The sequence below is a fragment of the Strongylocentrotus purpuratus genome, unplaced genomic scaffold (genome assembly GCF_000002235.5).
Source record: "Strongylocentrotus purpuratus isolate Spur 01 unplaced genomic scaffold, Spur_5.0 spur5_scaffold_5, whole genome shotgun sequence".
Taxonomy (NCBI): domain Eukaryota; kingdom Metazoa; phylum Echinodermata; class Echinoidea; order Camarodonta; family Strongylocentrotidae; genus Strongylocentrotus; species Strongylocentrotus purpuratus.
In genome coordinates, this window is record NW_022145611.1 from 29494655 (window position 1) to 29515288 (window position 20634).

The following is a 20634-nucleotide window of genomic DNA, read 5'->3' on the forward strand; positions in this document are numbered from 1 at the left end:
GGATTGACAAAATAAACATGTTACTGTATCTTTGAATTGAAACCTGGTTGACTTGGTACTTATTGAGCAGTATGGAATTACTATCATGACTATAGACCATTGCAGTCATGGTCTACTATTATAAGTAAACATTGGTGGAGCTTGATTTCAAAACGTGAAGCTTGAAATATGTAATGGCCAATATGGTGAAACAGTGGTGAAGCTTGAACTATGCAAATGGCCAGTATGGTGAAACAGTGGTGAAGCTTCAGACCGGCCGAAAACTTACAAAAGTGAAGCCTCACCTATGGAAAACTGACACAAGTGAAGCCTCACCTATGTAAAACTGACAAAAGTGAAGCATCACCTATGCAAATAATTCAAAGGGTGAAGCCTGGACTAACACATTTGCTGATAAGAGTGATGCTTTGCCTTTGTTTTTTGTAAAGCACATGAAGTGATGGTGAAACCCTGAGGTTACAAATAATTGGCTCAGGTGAAGAAAGGTGATGACCTGAGGAGGGTGGGTCCAGGCCACAGAGTGACCCTTGCATAAAGCAGTTGATATCCCTTTTATATGCTGAATTCAAACAAAAATCTACCAAGAATTCTTACCTTATCCTTTTATCGAGTAAAGATTGGTTAAAACATCACAGAAAATCTGAGACACTGTCTGTTTATCTTTGCCAGAAAGGACTGAAATTTTCAATTGCAGACAAAAAGCACTGTATGGTGTCCGCGCTCGCTCAAAGAACATTTTATCACGTAAACAGATGGGTATCGCAGCAAAATTTTATTATTTTCCCGGTAACCAGAATTTTGAGGGATCTCACTCTTGGACTATTTTGGTTTTGGCATTAAATACAGGAATGGCTAAAATCACGACTGCAATTTTGACAAATTTCTTAAGTGAGGTATATGACAAAAGATGATTTATTTTTTCATTCTTATTGGAGTTTTAAAAACCTGCATTAAAACAAATTTGATTTCCCCTCTGTTTCTCTCATATTATGTAATGTAATAAAATCATGTATTTAAGTACAAAATGGCTATTAAAAAGATGAATTTTTCTGTAATTCTGATTTATTTTCATTAATTGCTTTCCATGATTGCTGATAGTATTTGTAGGATTCATTGATTACTCTCTTACTGACAGTATTTGCTGTGTTCAAACAACCATTCCTTGTCAAAAAGTGCAGTTTTGAATGATTTTTCAAATAGATGTTATTATATTCCTCATGGAAAATGCTTATTCAAGGATTTGTTAAGAGCTCTTCATGTAATCATTCATAATTACTCTAGAAGAGGATTCATTTTGGAGAGGGAAAAAAGCCTATTTCTCTTGGGGCAACTGCCTCTGGAGGAAATAGGCAGCTGCAATCTATGGGGTCAGTCCATTGATTCAACTAAATTTTCTCAGGCCCTGTATATTTGTATACCATGTGGTTCAAGGAATTTTCAAAATCTACAATGAAAAAAGAAAATTTGGAGTACACAAATGAGCAAGAAATCAAGGTTTGTGAAAATAAGTATTCAACAGGCAGATTCATTTTCAGCCTTCCACCTGTCAAAGAGTAAAATCTACTTTCAAACATGATGAAATTTACAAGAAAAGCTCTTCAGCCATCCTTTGAATTGTTCATCAAACTGGTGAAAAAGTAGGATTTCAGGTCACAGTTAGCCCTGCAATGTGGCTGAACTCTTGAAACTGCATTTTTAACAATCTGACTGAGTGCATCTTAGAGTACATTTAGACTTATATGAATGACTATTTTGTCATCATTTAGCCTAATTGAGGGAAGTGTTAAAGAACAGGTATTATGTCTAGATCCCAATATTAGGCTTTGCATCGATACAATGAAACCATGATTTTAAACAGTTACGACAGTTGCATCTAACTTACAATTAGTTTACACTCTCTGTCACACTTTCTTTCTCTCTTCTCATTCTTGAAATTCACATGTTGTAGAGTGCCATTGGATCTTTCAGATGCGAAGATGTCAGGAATTCCGAAGGTGACTTATTTGAGTAAGTATATCTGTCATGATCTACACATGAAAAACCTTGTACAATTCCCCCCCCCCCCCCCAAAAAAAAAGGGAAGGCTGGTGTTGCCACTTTTCCCAAAACATGTTATATTCCCTTCGAAAGCTTGCTTTTTCAGACTGTAGAACTCCTTCTCAGATTTGTTATATTCTACAGTAATCTGGAGAGATTGGGAATTTGGTTAACATGTGAAGGCCATTATAGCTCAGTAAGAATGGCATCCCATTTACAATTTTTTCCAGTAGCCCTATAAAAGAACAGTGTTTTAAATGAGATAACATTCTAGGGCTTAGCACTGTCACAAAGTGATAGATAAATAATTTATTGTAATGACCAGACAAAACTGATCATTTTCATTTCAATATCACTTGTATTTTTTGGAATCTTTTGCTTGGTGTGGATTTCTAAAGATATTTTTAGCATTTTATACTGTTGTTCAGAGCTGGTTTTGTTCATTGTTGATACATCATAGGTGGCTTGATCATCTGAATACATTTGGGATCACCATTTTAAAGAACGTCCCTGTGTGTCCTGAATCGGTGACAAAGGTACGAGTATTTATTCAATCTAGTCTACTCAAATCAAGTAGATTAGAGGCTCTGTCAGACATGGCATGCTATTGCTTTGATTTCACTAATTTGCTGACATAAACAAACAGAGAAAGAAATTCCTCACACATTTGAAAATCTTAAACATGATATATAAAACACATCGATATGATCCATTTTTTGTATAGATTTATGTCATGAAGAAAATGGATTTACAAATTCAGTATATTCTATCAAATAGATGTTAATGTTTTGGAAAGGAAATCAGACATGCTCATGAAATATAAGATTAATCAAATAAAGTCATGTGAAACTTTTCATCAGCTGTAAGTAAGAATGTTCAAAAACCCATGTCAGGAAAGTGAGCAAAGTAAGTATGAGTATTGATTTATATTCACTCTGATGATTTTTCTTTCGTGTGCAGGTTGCCAATATGATCGGACCAGTGACAGAGACTTTATATGGACATGTGAGTAAATTGCTAACTTGCTTCATAGAAATGTTGCAACTGTAACGTTTCATTATCCTGCCATCTTTATGTACAAGTCGTCTACTTTAAGTCGTTAACTCCTTAAAGTAAAACTTGAGTAATGAAGCTATGCCTTGTAGCGGATCCGTAACTGAACTGGCAACCAGTGTAGATCTCTCAAAGATGTTACAAAGGCGTGGACCAATATCTCAGTTGTCCTGCTATTGAGATAATGATGGACACGACCTATTCTTCTGAGGGCCAAAGATGCTTTATTGCAAGTATTGTGGACATGCTGCTTCATAGTCAAGTAAAAGTGTATGGTTTGTTTCTTACGACCAGACTGAAGAAGAGTCTGTGGAGGTTTCACAGCTGTTTTAAGTTTACTTACTCAACAATGTCTGTTCAAGTCCAAGTTCAAGTTTTATTTCCACATCTGATTAAAAAAAAAAAAGTACAATTTATATGCAAATATACATAAAAAGTTTCTTAAATATACTAAAAACAAGATAGAAATACAAAGATTAAAATGACACAAAACATCAACAAATCCATTACAAAAAAACAGAAAAGGGACTTATGTACAAATAATCCTATTTATACATATTCATTTACAAGATGTTTCTTACACTTTCTTTTGAAATCGACCCTGTTGGGCTTATTTGAAGTTCTTGAGGCAATTTATTCCATAATTTTGGTCCGGCATGAATAATTGTTGTTCTTGAGAAGTCATAAGTAAACATCAGTAGGTGGAAAAGATCTGATTGACGAGTTTCATAAACTGGACAACTTCGTGATGTCATGAAAGTCATTAACATAGCTTAAGTGACCACTTGTCCTCTTCACCATCGTAAAGTGAAGTGCTTGTGATGTCCATCACGAAACAAGTGGTTCCTTCATGAGTCCGAGGCTTGACCAATAGGATGGTGTTGATTGGATCATGTGAAACGTAGCAAGCTCACTGCAGCCAAGGAAATATAATCATGTTTCATAAAGCAAATGCATATGCATGGTGTGTTTATTTTACCTCGGTGTCTTGTGCTTTTAAAATAATTTAATCCCAAACACATCTTGGTCAATGCTAGTGTCAACCATCCAGTTAAATTGCTCAAGAGGATTTGTCCAATGTTGCCTTTTGTAGACTTTCTTTATGCCATCTTCTCTAGAGTACCATACAACGTATCTATCACTCATAGTGATATGAACCACTCCTGACACTACTACCACTGGCTTGTCCATTGTTTATTTCATGTTCACTAGATGATCTTGTGCGATCTTCTCTTAGGCACCACACCATGTGACTATCACTCATGGTGATGTGAACCACTCCTGACACTACTACACTGGCTTGGCCATTGTTTATTTCATGTTCACTAGATGATCTTGTGCAATCTTCTCTTGGGCACCACACCATGTGACTATCACTCATGGTGATGTGAACCACTCCTGACGCTACTACACTGGCTTGTCCATTGTTTATTTCATGTTCACTAGATGATCTTGTGCAATCTTCTCTAGGGCACCACACCATGTGACTATCACTCATGGTGATGTGAACCACTCCTGACACTACAACACTGGCTTGTCCATTGTTTTGTTCATGTTCACTAGATGATCTTGTGCCATCTTCTCTTTTGCACCACACAGTGTGACTATCACTCATGGTGATGTGAACCACTCCTGACACTACTACACTGGCTTGTCCATTGTTTATTTCATGTTCACTAGATGATCTTGTGCAATCAAGTGCAATCTTCTCTTGGACACCACACCTTGTGACCGTCACTCATGGTGATGTGAACCACTCCTGACACTACAACACTGGCTTGTCCATTGTTTTGTTCATGTTCACTAGATGATCTTATCCAATCTTCTCTAGAGCACCACACCATGTGACTATCACTCATGGTAGTGTGAACCACTCCTGACACTACTACACTGGCTTGTCCATTGTTTATTTCATGTTCACTAGATGATCTTGTGCAATCAAGTGCAATCTTCTCTAGAGCACCACACCATGTGACCGTCACTCATGGTGATGTGAACCACTCCTGACACTACTACACTGGCTTGCCCTTTGTTATTTTAGTGTTCCTGTTTCATGTTCACTGGATGATCTTGAATTTAGAGGGCATGTATTTCAGTGAATTTTGATATTTTTTATTCAACAATATAATACATACCAGTATTCTCTTTTGTAATGAAGAGTAGCCCTATTAATAGTTTGAAACCATTTTCCTCACAAGCCCTGAATGTAATACATTGCATTACAAGGAGTTAATACAATTTTAACACAGGTACATGAATACAATCGTAAGAATATGTAAGATTTGTTTACAAAACATATCATGACACAAGTGGCCAGTTTGTTATTTTGAAAGCTTCATGTAATTTTCCTACAAGGTTTTCACTTGTTTTTAGAACTTCTCTTGGCAATTGAAAACTCCTAGTATCACATAATTAGTTTTACAACTGCAACTTCTCTTTGAATTCACAGCCCTTCTCTTTCTAACAAGGTATCAGCCATTTATTAGCTGTATTGGATGTGACTTTCATGCGTAAGCACTCCAATTACACTTGTTTTAGAGGCTTTCTTTTTCAAGTTCAAGTTCAAGTTTTATTTCAATTCAAATCCATAAAAAACATGATACAGATTATATACAATATAGAAAACACAGAACACACACAACTTGGTGTGAGTACGTCATATTCAGTGTATTCTGGTTGCAATTGAAATCTCCTAGTATCACATAATTTGTTTTACAACTGCAACTTCTCTTTGAATTCACAGGCCTTTTCTTTCTAACAAGGTAACAGCCATTTATTAGCTGTATTGGATGTGACTTTCATGTGTAAGCACTCCAATTACACTTGTTCTTAGAGCCTTTCTTGGTGTGAGTACGTCATATTCAGAGTATTCTGGTTGCAATTGAAATCTCCTAGTATCACATAATTTGTTTTACAACTGCAACTTCTCTTTGAATTCACAGCCCTTCTCTTTCTAACAAGGTAACAGCCATTTATTAGCTGTATTTTTATGAAGCCAAAGTGTCAAAATAAAAAATTTGCTTTATTGCATCTTTAATGACGTTTCCATCTTTGATTTGATATCATACTCTGTCTTGCTCGTCTATGGTGTAGTACCTAAAGAACAGGTGAACCTCAATGTAACTTGACAGGTCATAGATGCAGGATTTATCATCACTGTCATATATTTCCATATACGTCACTCTCGAGCAGAAACAAACTACACAAAATTATCAAACCAGACAATCTTGAAAAAAAAGCATCATGAGTTGAGTGTGAGTTTATTTAATTTATACACGGTAAAAGCCCAAAACAGTTCACAGACAGGTTTTAATCAGGGCTGTGTTGATAAAAAGCAACATAATCATGACATATAAACAAAAGTAATACAGCACTGAAAAATTTACAACCTGAACCATAATACCACAATATATATAAAATAAGCTAAAAACACTTTAGTAATTAAAATTATATTGATAGGCCTAAAAGATCATACAGTATATATTACAGCGTCTTTGTAATTTCATATCATGCACTCAAAATGGGAATGTGTATGTATCATCTTTTAAGTAGTTTTACTTATAGAGGAAGTAGTTGTGTATGAAGTTTACTGTGTTCCTTACATTATTTCAAGATATCTAAAAATCTTGTTACACTCTCTTTACCTTTGTTTTGTGGGTATTCAAACTTCCAGACGTTTGATGTGCAGACGGAGGACAAACCTATCAACGTAGCGTACAGCTCGGTAGGCCTGGGCTTTCATGTAGACTTGGCCTATTACGAGTCTCCACCCGGTCTCCAGCTTCTTCACTGCTTGCAGTAAGTTTCTCTAGTTGGTCAAAGTGTATGGTTACAAGCTGTCACAGGTGTCGCACTGATGTGCTGGCTTGCCAAAGGATGCTTGCTAGAAATCCACTCTATTTGAATTGGTGAAGGTTTACAAAATAATGTCAAGGAATAGGTACTTCAAATGACAACGGTTGATCTTAATATTGTTTATGTATACTGTACCACTAGTTCATTGGTGTATCTGTCATAGGGCAGAGATGGCATATAATAATAATAAAAATACTACAGCATTTGTTATGCACCATCGTTCCATAAACTATTCTGAGGCGCAGAGGGAGATTATTACCCTGGCTTTAGCACAGCTGCCATTACAGCGCTCGAGCATTTCAAGGAATGAATTCCTGCCAGGTATACCCTTGCAGATCGGAAATAAATGGATACAATGTTCCTTTTGGTAGAGTAATTCAAGTGTCAACTGATTGTGTTAAGTTTGTATATATATATATATATATACCGTATTTGCCGGTGTAAAGGCCGCAGTATTTTCGGGTGAGAAAAAATCAAAAAGTCGGGGTGCGGCGTATACGCAAAAACAACAAAATTCAGCAGTCAAAACATCACGTCCATTTGCACGTATGGGACTATATGAACGGTAGCATGACTAGACAATGGTACAGGACAATTCTAGAATAACTCCACACAACTTACCAACAATTTTATGTTGCATAGTTGACATGAAGACGAAAAAACTTATTTTTCTAATAAAATCTGCCGATAGATCTAGATCTAAGCCCGTACCATTGCATCGCCAAAAAGTAAAAAAAGGGACAGGCCATTACTTACGGAGCTAGCTGCCGCGCAACGCAACTGCGCAGGTCGAAAAACGCTATTCCGGATTACACCGCACATCGAGGTAGGGGTATTGTTGGATACCAAATCTGCGTGCGATACAGTACTAGCTTAAAAGTCAATGAAGATCTGCTAAATAACGATCATTTTTGAGGTTAACTTCTTGAAAATTGCTCTACGAAATGTCAAAGTTGGGGGTGCGGCCTATACGGCACTGCGGCCTTTACGCCGGCAAATACGGTACTTTATATTATATACGGACAGATACAGCTCATGCCTTCCCTAATAGACCTGAGAGAAGGAAGTCTTCTTCGATGAGTCACATTGCAAGGAAACCACAAGAATATTTCAATATCTTTCTTTAGTGCTTTTGAAATCTATCAAACACATGTATAGTTAATACCCCATATTGATCAATTCTCTTGTAGCTAGTAAAAAGTAACATTGAACGTCCTCTGACCATAATCCATATCATTACCTTTTAATAGTGCTATACCACTTGACCCCTACAGCCAGCAATAACCCTTTTACATTCGGTTGTTATTCATGTCATAGGTTTGATGACATGGTGTTAGGTGGAGAGAGTATTTTCCTAGATGGCTTCTGTATTGCTGAGGAATTCAGAGAGAAATTCCCCCATCATTTTGAGACTCTAACGAGGGTACCAGCCACTTTCCAAAAATTTCACTTTGAAAGGTATGTTATCAAGGGCATATCTAAATACTGCATTTATACTGAAAGTAGTAAACTGTAGTAGAATGTTCAGTGTTAGTAGGAACAACACTGATCAAATCTGATGTCATGGGATACTGATTTAAAGGTATAGACCAGTTCTGGTCGTGCGATTGCATTGTAAAAGAAAAGGTGTGGAATGGATCAGAAAAAGTTGATCATGTAGCATGAAAGTATTGATGTGTACTGCAAGATGCTGGAGTCATCAAAATCACTATAAATTTGGCCCAGTCTTGGTAAAGTAACAAGCACTGTACACAGGAAGATGTATATAGGACTACACAAATCGTGTCGGCCTACTTACCTTGATTTCCTTATCTTTATATGCTCATTACGCAGCCAGTATTGGGATTATCATCTGCGGGTATGTAACTTAGCAGTGTTTGTGGCATCTTTCAGCCGATGTATGGGTTTTTTCTGTGAAATCACTTCTTGTATCATTACATTTCTATTTTGTTTGCTACCATACACAGAGCTAATCCAGCAGCATACATCTACCAGAGACCACATATCAATGTAAACAGAACAGGCCAGGTATGTAAATATCCATCCTTGAACAGGATTCCCAGCTGTCCCCGGAATCAGGCAAAACCTGGGAAACGATTTCCAATTTTTCCCCACAAAGGGAATATGCAGGGAATTTGAGAAAGTCACTCAAAGAAGGGAAAAATCAGGACATGCTTTGATCCTAAAGAAAAAATAATTAGTCTCTTATTATGTTTTGTTTCCTGTCAAAATATACACTAGATAATTTTTAGATATGATGGTGTTTCAAACTAAAAATAGATGGAGAGAATGATTGTGAAAGGAAAAATTCAGGAAAAGAAGAAATTTCGACAAGAAATTGTTGACACATACCTTAGAATCTTGATGTTTTAAAATGCTGGGAAGCCTGTTGTAATTATTCATATGTTTTTTTTGATAACTTTTCATACCTCTGTCTTTTTATATTTTATCTTGGACTGTAATCAATATCTATATGAAGATTTCAAATAGATATTGAATAATGCGTTGTTGTGGTTTAAACCCATAAAAGTGCAGAGGTGCCATATGGTTTTTACCTGTAAGAGAATTTTATTGAATGATAAAATGCAAGTATTCATAAGCATTGGAAAAGAGGTTTTTATCAACCAGAGGAATAGAACTAAGTTATCAATGAGCTTTAGTGAAATATTACACTGAAAGTACCCCACTCTTCTTTTATTTGTAAATTGTCTGCACGACTTCCTCTTTGCCTGTCTCTCTTCACCGCTTGTTCTGTTGCTCTCTATCTCTCTCTCTCTTTCTTTCTCTCTTTCTTTTTCTCTCTCCCCCTCTCTCTGTCTGTCTCTCTCTTTCCCTATCTCTATCCCTCTCCTTCCCTCTCTCCCTCTCCCTCCCTCTCTCCCTCCCTCCCTCCCTCCCTCCCTCCCTCTCTCTCTTTCTCCCTTCCTCCCTCCCTCTCTCTCCCCTGTTTCTCTCTCTTATACTCCCTCTCTATACCTATCGCAGTATTGAGTCGATATACTTCATATGCCTACTCTTAAATCTCATGATCAATATACAGTGTATCCCAGAAACAACGAAGCCCCAAAATAAACTAATCGTGAGAAAACTACGAGCTGTTCAAAAATAATTTCTTGATTTTCATAAAGTAGAAGTATTTTGCTTTCAAAGGATACTGTGATTGTGTGAAAAGCAAGGCATCATATATACACTATTTATAGTTTGTTTTTCGGGTTTCGTTTTGTCTAGGACACTCTGTATAGTCAGGTTATACTGAACCTTCAATGTAATTCAATATCACATTGGAATTTTTTTGTAAGTACATCATACTATTTAGTCAGTCCTTAGCAACATGATATACAAAATATGCAGTGATGCAAGAGCACTTGAGGTACTTTTAATTGCCTATTCACTGGAGGTCTCAGGTTACATGTATCTGCAGATTATTAAGAGCATCTAAACTAAAGCACATAAAGTAGTTTGCCTGAAAATGGCAATGACTCAGTGAATGTAATCATAGACTATTTCACAACTACACACTGGTTCCAACAGTCCTCCAAATTTTAATTCCAGACTGGCCCTCCAACTGAAATTTTTATTGTATTTAATAGGGGCCTTTTGCTCACATGCAGACCCCAATATTTTCAGTCTGGACCACCCCCCCCCCCCCTCCCAGTATAATATGTTTGTGCGGAGGCCCGACTATTGACTAGGACCTTCTCCTGTGTCTCTCACTGTTTCATTCAAAAAGTATACTATGATTGGATTACTATTGTCCTGTATTTAGTTGTAAGGATGTTTTAATCTTTCTTTCTTTTTTGTCTGTGGGAGGAATATTCTTTTACTTTTGGGATGTATGCATGATATGACAGTATATGTATGCTGTTGTGTGTTTTTCAACCATCATACATCCTGTCTAGACTCTTCTCCCTGTGTTGTATTTCCATCTTTCTCTTTCCTTCTTTGTCTGTTTCTGTTTCTCCATCACTATGTTTTCTTTTTCTGTATCCCTGTCAGTTTCTCTTTCTGTCACCCTCTTCTCTTTCTCTTTCTCTTTCTCATGTTTTTTGTTGTTTTTCTTCTTGTCTAAAGATGTATTCTCTTTCTTCATACCCACTTTCTTCTATCTCTCTCTTTTTGTTTGTATTTCCTATCACATTATCAAGTTTATTCTGACATATGCTGCAGCTCAATGGATGACTTTTCAAAATTCCACATCCTGTTTAAAGAATGGTTTCAGCTCTTTGTTTTGGTAAATGGATGATTATCATAGGGCTTGGTAACGGGGAATTCTTAACATCCTGTTTCGATGAAAGAGTGATTAAGATGGTTAGTGTGGAATGTATGTTTCCGTTCCAAATACACAATATAAAGCCACAGGACATTAACCCATTGTTAGGACATAACTTTTATTCTTTTAAATTCTACTTTTGAATAGACATGTAGAGAAACTGTTCAAAAGTTATTAAATTGTTGATGTGTATTGAAAACAGTGATTTTTAAAACTTTTCAGCATGGTGCCATTTGTAATGTTTTTGGATACCTTTTTCTTTTTCTGTAAGCTTACATGTTTTTTCTTTCTTGTTTTTTATTCTAAGATTTGATGGCCTAGATAATATGCACATCGTTGCTCAAGGGGCATTTGCACTGTGATAATGATGGTCTCAATTTTTGTATAGTGCTTATACATTTCTTACATGCTATACAAACTTATGACCTTTGCATTGGTTACATTGTGTACACAATGTGTGCACAATCTCCACTCTGTGAGATGTGTTCCCGTCCATATGGCCACCCTGAGGGTGTGTGGCAGAATCAATCACAATGGCCATCACCATCATCCTGCCTTGTCATCATTTCTCTCCTGGGTATGAGGTGGCAAATGTAAATTGATTTTTGCCAAAGGACGTACCTACATGTAATGCTTCATGTATGTGTATTTCCATGCTACGGATTGAACTCATGACCTTTAAGCATCTCCAGTAAGTGGTCAGACCACTCAACAAGGACAAAAGCATCTGGTATATATCTGGTTGAGTACATGCATAACCATTAATCATGTAGCAAACAGCAGTTCACCTTGTTATCAATGTGTTTAATCAGTGGCGGATCCAGGGGGGGGCCCGGGGGGCCCGGGCCCCCCCCCTTGAGAAAAAAATCATGTAAAATCACGTGATTTTTACCTTTTTTGGGGTTGGGCCCCCCCCCCTGGCGCTCAAGGGGGGGGTGCAAATTGAATTTTTTTTGAGGATCAAAAAAAAAAAAATGTGCTCACTATCCCCCCCCCCCCACTGAGCGAGTTTTTGGCCGGCGCGTTTTTCAAATTTTCGGGAGCAAAAAAAAAAAAAAAAAAAAAAAAAAAAAAATTGAGGATCAAAAAATAAAAAATGTCCTCACTACCCCCCCCCCCCCCCCCCCCCACTGAGCGACTTTTCGGCCAGCGCGATTTTCAAATTTTCGGGAGCAAAAAAAAAAAAAAGTTGGGCCCCCTCCCCTAAGAAATCCTGGATCCGCGCCTGTGTTTAATCATACCTGTGTTTAATTTTACCTGATGTTTCCTGAAGGTAATTAAAATCTGGGTAAAATGAGATACTTTCATATTCTGGCGGGTTTCAGTTTCCAATGGCTCCAAAATTAGACACTTTCACAATCCTTAGCATTGTGCCCCCTTTGGTAATTTTTGTTTAATTGCTCAAGATGCTCATTATCATAACAATCTTTTGGTATGATAATCATATTGTTTATTGTTATAGTATTTATATCTGTAGAATCTTGTGGGGTTTTACATCAGCAAAAATAATCCTCACCATTTATAGCACAAATCTAAACAAGTGCTTTGAGGGTGAAATGGATATTTTAATGGGAGTCACGTAAATGTGGACTGTTGCTCGGTGTGAATTCTTTTAAAATAAGATTTCCTTTCTAGGGCTATTGTGTATGAGACAATTTGTCAATTTTGACAAAAGTCTTGATCAAGATTTGTTTTGGGGGTAATCATAAAGGACTATCAGGTTTGGATATAAGTGCTATGAAATATATAATATTATTGTTGTCCGTGTTGTTTCTAAATAAATCTCTAGTCACTTAAAACGTTTTTTGAAGTAATAATAGTAATACTGGTTTCTTATATAGTGCATACATACAGTAACATAAATGGAACTTTACCACATGTGGCATGGGCCAGAGAGATGTTCAATGTGGTAGGCCTATATGAAAATAGGCAATTCATATCACCAACAATCAACAACAAAATCTTTCTGCTACCACTGTGCAATCAATTTATTTGTTCAGTCAGTAAGGTACAGTGTGTATAAATTCTTGCCAAAATGCCCCCCCCCCCCCCACCTCCAATATGGTATTACCCCTTAGCTCTCTACGTGATACAAACCAGTGTCATCACCTCAATCAACCCATATTAACAGATCAGGGTGCAGGTGTTTAGGGGTAAATTTTACCGCTATTTCCAAGAACAAGCGTGTTGCAAAACCTGATACGAATGATGATGGATGTTACGAAAAGTTGGGTCTTCCCCAAACAAAATGATCTTTGGAGGTTTAATCTTCTCCACTTTGTCGTGCATGATGGCTATAGTGAATCCTGCTTTTACCTATGAAGGAGGCTTTGATGCAATTCTCGATAATCAAAAATTATTTAAAGGGTAAACACTCTATCTATATCTTTTGGGCAGTTTTTTGTAATGATTTAAAGTTTGACTCCAAAGTTCAAGTCTGTGTGTATGTTAAGGGCAGGGAGTTATAATCCCCCTTCCTACCCTAACTGGAAATGTTTTGTATTGTTTTGTTGTTGTTTCATTTTGAGGGAGCATGGTTCCTGCAAGTTTTCAGTAATATTGATAAATGAATAAGAGAGATGGAAAACATTTGATGTTGACTTGTCATGATCATATCCCTCCTGACCTTCTTTACATGCATGATTGAATATGAAAATAAACATTCAGCTACATGGGAACTACAAAATTGTATTCCAGAGTAAAGTTTAATGAACTGCTTTTAGATATGTTATCGTGTTTACGAGCTGTGGTGGCCGATGTGTGTGGTTTTCCCCACAAAAAAAAATTAATCTCTTGTTCTGATCGATAGGAAGCACATGACAGTACCTACCCGGTACTTTATTTTTTTTAAAGAGAGATTTGTTTATTTATTTATACTGAGCAATTTCACCATGAAGATTTTTCCATATTACCAGGGGTAGACAAAATGAAAATTTGGACTGGGATCGTCCTTTTATTGGTAATGTGGTATTTGAACCGGTTTACAGAAGCTTGACATTTTTGATCCGACAATTATTGGAAAATGTTGTAAAGAATTTAATAAAAAAATATTAAATACTGTAGTCAATTGTGAACGAGACATAGTTGGTTTAAGAGGCTGTAAACCGTGGAAAAAAAATGGTTGATTTAGAAATGCCAATTTTATGACTTAAACACCATTACAAAAAAAAGGCATTTAAGGTAATCCTGTCTTGAGTAAGCTGCACTCATCATTACCTATCAATAGGGTCGAAGGACATTTTAAAATTTTGCATCAAAACGTGGTGTTCCCCACATTGCGTCATGTCTTTTGAACCGTCCCCAGTGCAATTGTTGTCTAGATGTTGCAATGTTATTTAATGATAGACTCATTGCACTATTGCCAAAGACACACCTAGTCAGATGTTACCATTCTTTACTAAACAAATGATAAACAAATAATGGACTGGTACAGGGCTTTTAAACAAAAAACCGTTATTCATGAGGGAGTGAGGGTCGTAAAGTGGGGGGTTCCCATTTTCTTGTCCCTAGCTGCTTACTTCCTCCTTTTATTCTGCCTGCTGCCCTGCCTAAATTTTAAAGATGCCTTGGGCGTACACTGAAAATGATTCCCTCTCTACATCTCTCTCTTTCTCTCTCGCCTGATAATTACCCGATTGTTTTTTCTCCCCCGATTCCCCCCCCCCCCCCCCGATTTTACTCCTATTTTTTCCAATTTTATTACTCGAAAGGGGGGGGGGGAATGCTGTTAGAAGCCATTTTTTTTCTTCCCTGAGTCCTTTTTAAATTTTTTTACTCAAGGGGGGGGGGGTGGTTGAGGGGAAAAATACCTTTCTAAATTTTGTTTTAGTGCTCACTATCACCCCTTCTCTCTCTCTCTCTCTCTCTCTCTCCCTCTCCCCATCCCTCTCTCCCCCTCTCCCCATCCCTCTGTACTTTTCTTTCTGTATGTCTCCCTCTCTCTCCCTCTGTACTTTTTTTCTCTATACCGGTATGTGTTTATGTGTGTATCTCTCTCTCCGTCTCTCTCTCCGTCTCTCACTCTCTTTCCCCTTCCCTCTTTCCTTTATCTCTGTATAATTAAAGAAATGTTAACAATGATGAAATAGCATTGCATATCAGTTTACAGCAGTATTACTTGGATGTACCTTTACTACTCGTTTCAATACAAATTGACAGGAGCCAAGTATCTTCACGATTATCATGTTATTACCCATATTTTGCTCCTTGATATACTAATTGACTGCCGTGTAAGCACTACCGGTATTCTTTGTTTCAAGAAGAAAATAATTTGCTCAGACACTACTCCGACTGCTAGTCCCCTTGATTAATGAATGTATTCTGTTAGTTCAGCACTAATCTCACTCTAAGTTTAAAAGTATAACAAAACATTTTCTATAGAGGTATGTCATCTGTAGGTCTTCACCTCTGATGATCTAGCTAACCTGCTAAAAAACATGTATGTGAATTTATGTTGGGTTCCAGTTTTTACAGACAATACCAGACAATATTATGTTAAGCAGCCGTGGAATAACTGTATGTTCCATACAATCATATTTTGACATGGCACGAGACAGTGAAATTTCCACAACCATATGTCTGCAATGTCTGGTATTCATAGAGCTGCTGAATGATTAACTCATGTTGGGACTGTCTCTAGCCCATTTTGAATAGGGGAGGCTGCAGAAAGTGCCCCCCCCCCCAAGGCTGGAATGCTCCCCAGGGAGTGGAGAATGTGCATACCTTGTGTGCGGGTAACCCTGAATCCGATGACCGGGGTAATAATATGTTCCGCGCCTAGAAACGTAGTATTAGGCGCATTATAAATGTGAGCTATTATTATTACTATAAGAAAACTAATATACTAAATAAAAAATGAATAAATGAATAAATAAATTAATTTTGTTTAAAGAATACAAATCAACAAAGCATGAAATGTTGCATTTGCTGGCAAGAGTTTTCAAAGATAAAATAAGAAAGTTCTGTGGATTTTTTGTATAAGACTTTTGGGCTAGGAGGTGCCCCTCCCCCTGCATGTCCCTCCCCTAAAAGCCCTGCTCATGAAAACCCTGGGATTCTATACAAGGTGACCTTTGAGATAAAAAACAAGATTTGATGTTTACATTATACAGTCCTTGGATTTTTTTTATAGTTGACAGATACATGTGAAGGGCTGAAAAGTTCACACATGTAAGAGTCGGCAGTAGACTGTTCTTCTCCCAGCTAAGAAACTGCATTGCATCCATTAATTGAGACCTTTCATATGTTTCCTTGAGTGTATACCAGCTAGCTGGTTATAGTGAAAGTAATCCATTGTTTTAATTGTCCACATTCCAAATGATGTATGGAGACTTAATAATAGAATCTAGATAGAACAGAGTTTTTATTTGAGTCTTGTGCAAGACTATTATTGGGAATACCCTTATCAGGAGCTATTGCGCAATACCCTTGTCAGGAGATATTGCGCAATACATGATGTAGATTGTGTAGTCGATTATTCATGGACAATAGAGCTTTGTGTAGTGAATTTATTGAGTGCATGCATTCAAAGGATCACAGCGCATGGGTTTCATCATCAGCCATTTTATAACATCCCCCAAAGGGCTGGTAATAATAATAATAATAACAATATTTATTAAGCGCAACATATCCATCTCTTTAGAGACGCTCAAGACGTAATACATCATTTTATCTTGAATGATACTTGGTTTGCAACCTGAAAGTATTCCCTTAATTTCATTTCTCCTGTATTTTTATGGCCTTGAACTTGTATTTTTTGGCCTTGATTATATTTGTGTTTAGTATGGCAACATTATTCTTTGTCAGTTGCAGAGAGGGGATTTTTTTTCTCTTTCCATGTCACAAATGGCTGATCTGAATAACAATGAACCATTATCGATTTATTGCTGAACGATTGTTATGGACATGTGGGGGGGGGGGGGGGTGAGCTCGGCTCATTCATGCAGTTAGATGTCTCTCAGTTAAGAATCCCAAGGCCTTTATGGCTTGTTTACTGATGATTAGCGAAAAGTATCAAAGCCTTTTTCAGGGCTGCCAACCTTTGAAAAGAGTTTGGAGTGAGACATTGCGATGGAAGGGGGGTGTCCCCCCTTCCACGGTAGGGAGCTTTTACAATTTTGCAATTGAAATGGTGCAATCTGGTGCATACTTTAACCCTGATTCCACAAATACATAAGGCAGGATTCAAATGGGTTAATTGATTTCATGAAGTACACTGACCTTGAAAAAATACAAACTTCCACATTTGTAAGTGCATTATTCTAAATCAACTGTCTTTATAAGCTTAGCAGTTGAACCTCAACCTATGATTATCTGTAACAAAATGGATAAATCCTCACTCAACAGGAACATGCATACTAAAAATAATAAATAGATATATATATAATATATAAAAATTATATAAAAATTAATAAATAGATATATAATGAATATATAAAAAAATACTAAAAATAACTAAATCAATAGGGTCTACTGCACAATTTTCAATCTTCAAAATAAGTATACCTCTCATCCAGTTAATCTTGAGATAATTTGCACTTCAGGATGACCTTACTCTCTGCTGGTAGCTCAAACTAAAGAGCTAAAGAGGACGGCCCAGGCCCATTATCCGATCGCAAACACTGAGCCACCCGGGCCGGGCCGGGCTGGGGGCCGGGCGCGATGTACAGCGATGACAGGCCATGGCATCGACACTCGCTTGTCGTGTCTCGCACAAAAACCCCGCTTCATAGTAAAGTGACGACATCACTCGCACACGCAGAATAAGCCAATCGCAATTCACTATCTTGTCTTAGCGCGGCAAACCAAAACCAATTTGCATTGATGGTTTAGCTTTGCGCATGTGTGGTTAAAAAAATGTTGAAACTTTGGGCAGGGATATTGAATATCCGATATAATAGACATTTTTTTTTTTTAGTTTCCATTTTCGGGATTCAGCGTGAGAAGTCCTATGATCAGCGTGAGAGCATGAGAATTGGGTGAATTGCGTGAGACTCACGCAGATTGCGTGAGAGTTGGCAGCCCTGCTTTTTAATGATTTTCCAGAATTCACATCTACCCTTTCATTTTACATGTATGTGCCAATCAATCATAAGATTTGTAAAAGCAAGTAATATGATATTCATGAACTCAATTTCGGCTGCATTATGATGATGATGATTTATGAGTAGTTGTTAAGTGCATAAATCTCACTTATTATTTTTTTTTTTTTTTACTAACACATGGGCTGTATGTACTGGATGAGAATTCCATACAGATGCTTGAGGTGTTTCTTTCCTACTTCATATATAACTATGTGCAAGTGCATTTAATTAGGAAAATTAATATATGTATACGTTTTCCATAGAATATTATGATTGCTTGGCAACTGAGAATTCTCATTATTTCAAATGTATACAAATACACAAATCTGAAATAAATTATTACTCTGACTATCAGATTCAGAAAAGATATATACTAATGGTTGCTTCTGAAACATGAAAGGGGGTTATTGAAGTCACTTTAATCTTTCTAAGTATTATATATTAAAAACAAGTTATAATATGAATTCATGCCACTATTTTAACAAATCTTTAGAGATTCAAAGTGGTTCACTCTCATATGGGCAAGGTCTTAAAGTCTCAGGGAATGAACACAGTATTTAAAAAACATTACAAAAAACAAAGCAAGATGGCGTCATAGGTTTCTTCTCAATCAGGAGTAGATATCAACTTGCAGGTGTTTCATTTTTGTGGTTGTCCCCACGCGCACGCACATCAAATATTGCATTACATGTGTAAAATTACCCTGACTGCTAATTTCTAGGAATGTTATCTGAATAATTATTTCATTTTTTTTTTTTACTCACACCGGATGTTGTACTCATTACATATATTCTTTTTCTTTCTCCACGATTCCATTTCATAATGAGGGATCAAAGTCTAAGTTACACAGCATTGAGGTTTCTGTTACATATGTTTTAATGTCATTTATTCTATTCTTTGAAGTTAATGGAAATTACTAACTATTCTTGTTCTTTGTAAAAGAAAATGCACATCAAGTTGTGGTTTCATTTTTTTTTTTAATTGGCCAAACGTGCCATTGGTCATTGAAACTTTGGTACGAAAACTGAAACATGAAGTAGATAACTAGCCATTTGAAAAGTGCTTGTAACTTTACCAAGACTGGGCCGAATTTCTTATAATTTTGATAATTCCAGAACCTTGCAGTACATACCAATACTTATGCTTGATGATCAACCTTTTCTGATCGATTCCACAATGTTTCTTTCACAATGCAATCGCATGATCATAACTCAACTTTATCTTTAATTAAGTGGCCAAGGTAAAAGAGTGGGGGCCAATTATTTTTGTTTTGAAATGGGGACATTAATTACAGTCTTCCCTTGATTGCTGTTTTTTTTGTTGCTGTTTTTATCCTGTTTTTGTAAACATGTTCTGTTTTTTCACAAATGAGCACAAGGATACTTCATCTAGGCACCTCTTGTTTATCATTTCCTGCCTCTTCAGACCTGCATGGGGAATTCCAAACTGATGGCCTAGATTCCTAGAAGCTAACATGATTTATTCAATGCTCCTCCTCTCCCTATCCCCCCCCCCCTCCCTCTAATGTGAGTGGAATTCAGCTGATAAAATAAAAACAAAACAAAACAGACTAAAATAAAATATAAACATAAATAAATAAGAAGTATAGGTTAACAGGGAAACAGACACTGAACTTTTACTTTGCATTTGGCATTGTGCTATTGTATTCTACTCATATTTATTATTGCTGTTTGTGTCCCAAATTGAGAGAGCTAATTTGATAATCTAGGGTTTTCCCCAGATATATGTGTTATCTGTTAATATCAGTTCTCATACAAGCTCCAATAATCACAAAGAAACTTTGCAGTATGAAGTGATGCATCGTGTGAAATGAACTTTAAAGTTAGATCAATTGTATTTGAAAGTCCCCATTTAATTACTTATTTGGATCTGAACACAAAGGAAGCTTGTTTATAATCAGTCAAGGCTTGGGAAATTTTACTGTAGTATTCTCTAATTTATGTAGGAGCCAGCAAATCACTGAGCAATCAGATTAAACAAAAAATAAATAAGACAAACTGCAAGTGGATGATATGAGATATACATATATATAAAAAGCTATTTTTGAAATGAAAATTACTGTGGTAGATCATGAGTGAAGAACAGCTTGAATTTTCTACTTTCTAATTTAAACAATGAGTCTGTCTGGGTTGTTGCTAATATCTCAAAAAGAAAGAAGAAAGAAATATACAAAACCTTGTTCAAAAAGTGTACACATATTATGTAAAGCTTTTCATAATATAGAACTTAAACTGGGAAAAAATTATGGACAGCAGACCCGGCACTGTACTTTTGCACCACAGTCAATTAGCTGATAATGTTAGATTAATCACTTGT

The 20634-nt window shown here is 36.7% G+C and overlaps 1 protein-coding gene across 2 annotated transcripts in view; it reads left to right on the plus strand.

Annotated features, from left to right (window-relative positions):
* Positions 1-20634, plus strand: part of LOC575977 (probable gamma-butyrobetaine dioxygenase) — a 47908-nt gene that overhangs the window by 15345 nt on the left and 11929 nt on the right. For both annotated transcript variants that reach the window (XM_030998585.1, XM_030998586.1), the window contains exons 6-11: positions 1949-2007; positions 2498-2573; positions 2998-3042; positions 6764-6888; positions 8263-8403; positions 8913-8973. In XM_030998585.1, coding sequence (XP_030854445.1) covers positions 1949-2007; positions 2498-2573; positions 2998-3042; positions 6764-6888; positions 8263-8403; positions 8913-8973 — 507 coding nt within the window. The remainder of the gene's footprint in view (positions 1-1948; positions 2008-2497; positions 2574-2997; positions 3043-6763; positions 6889-8262; positions 8404-8912; positions 8974-20634) is intronic.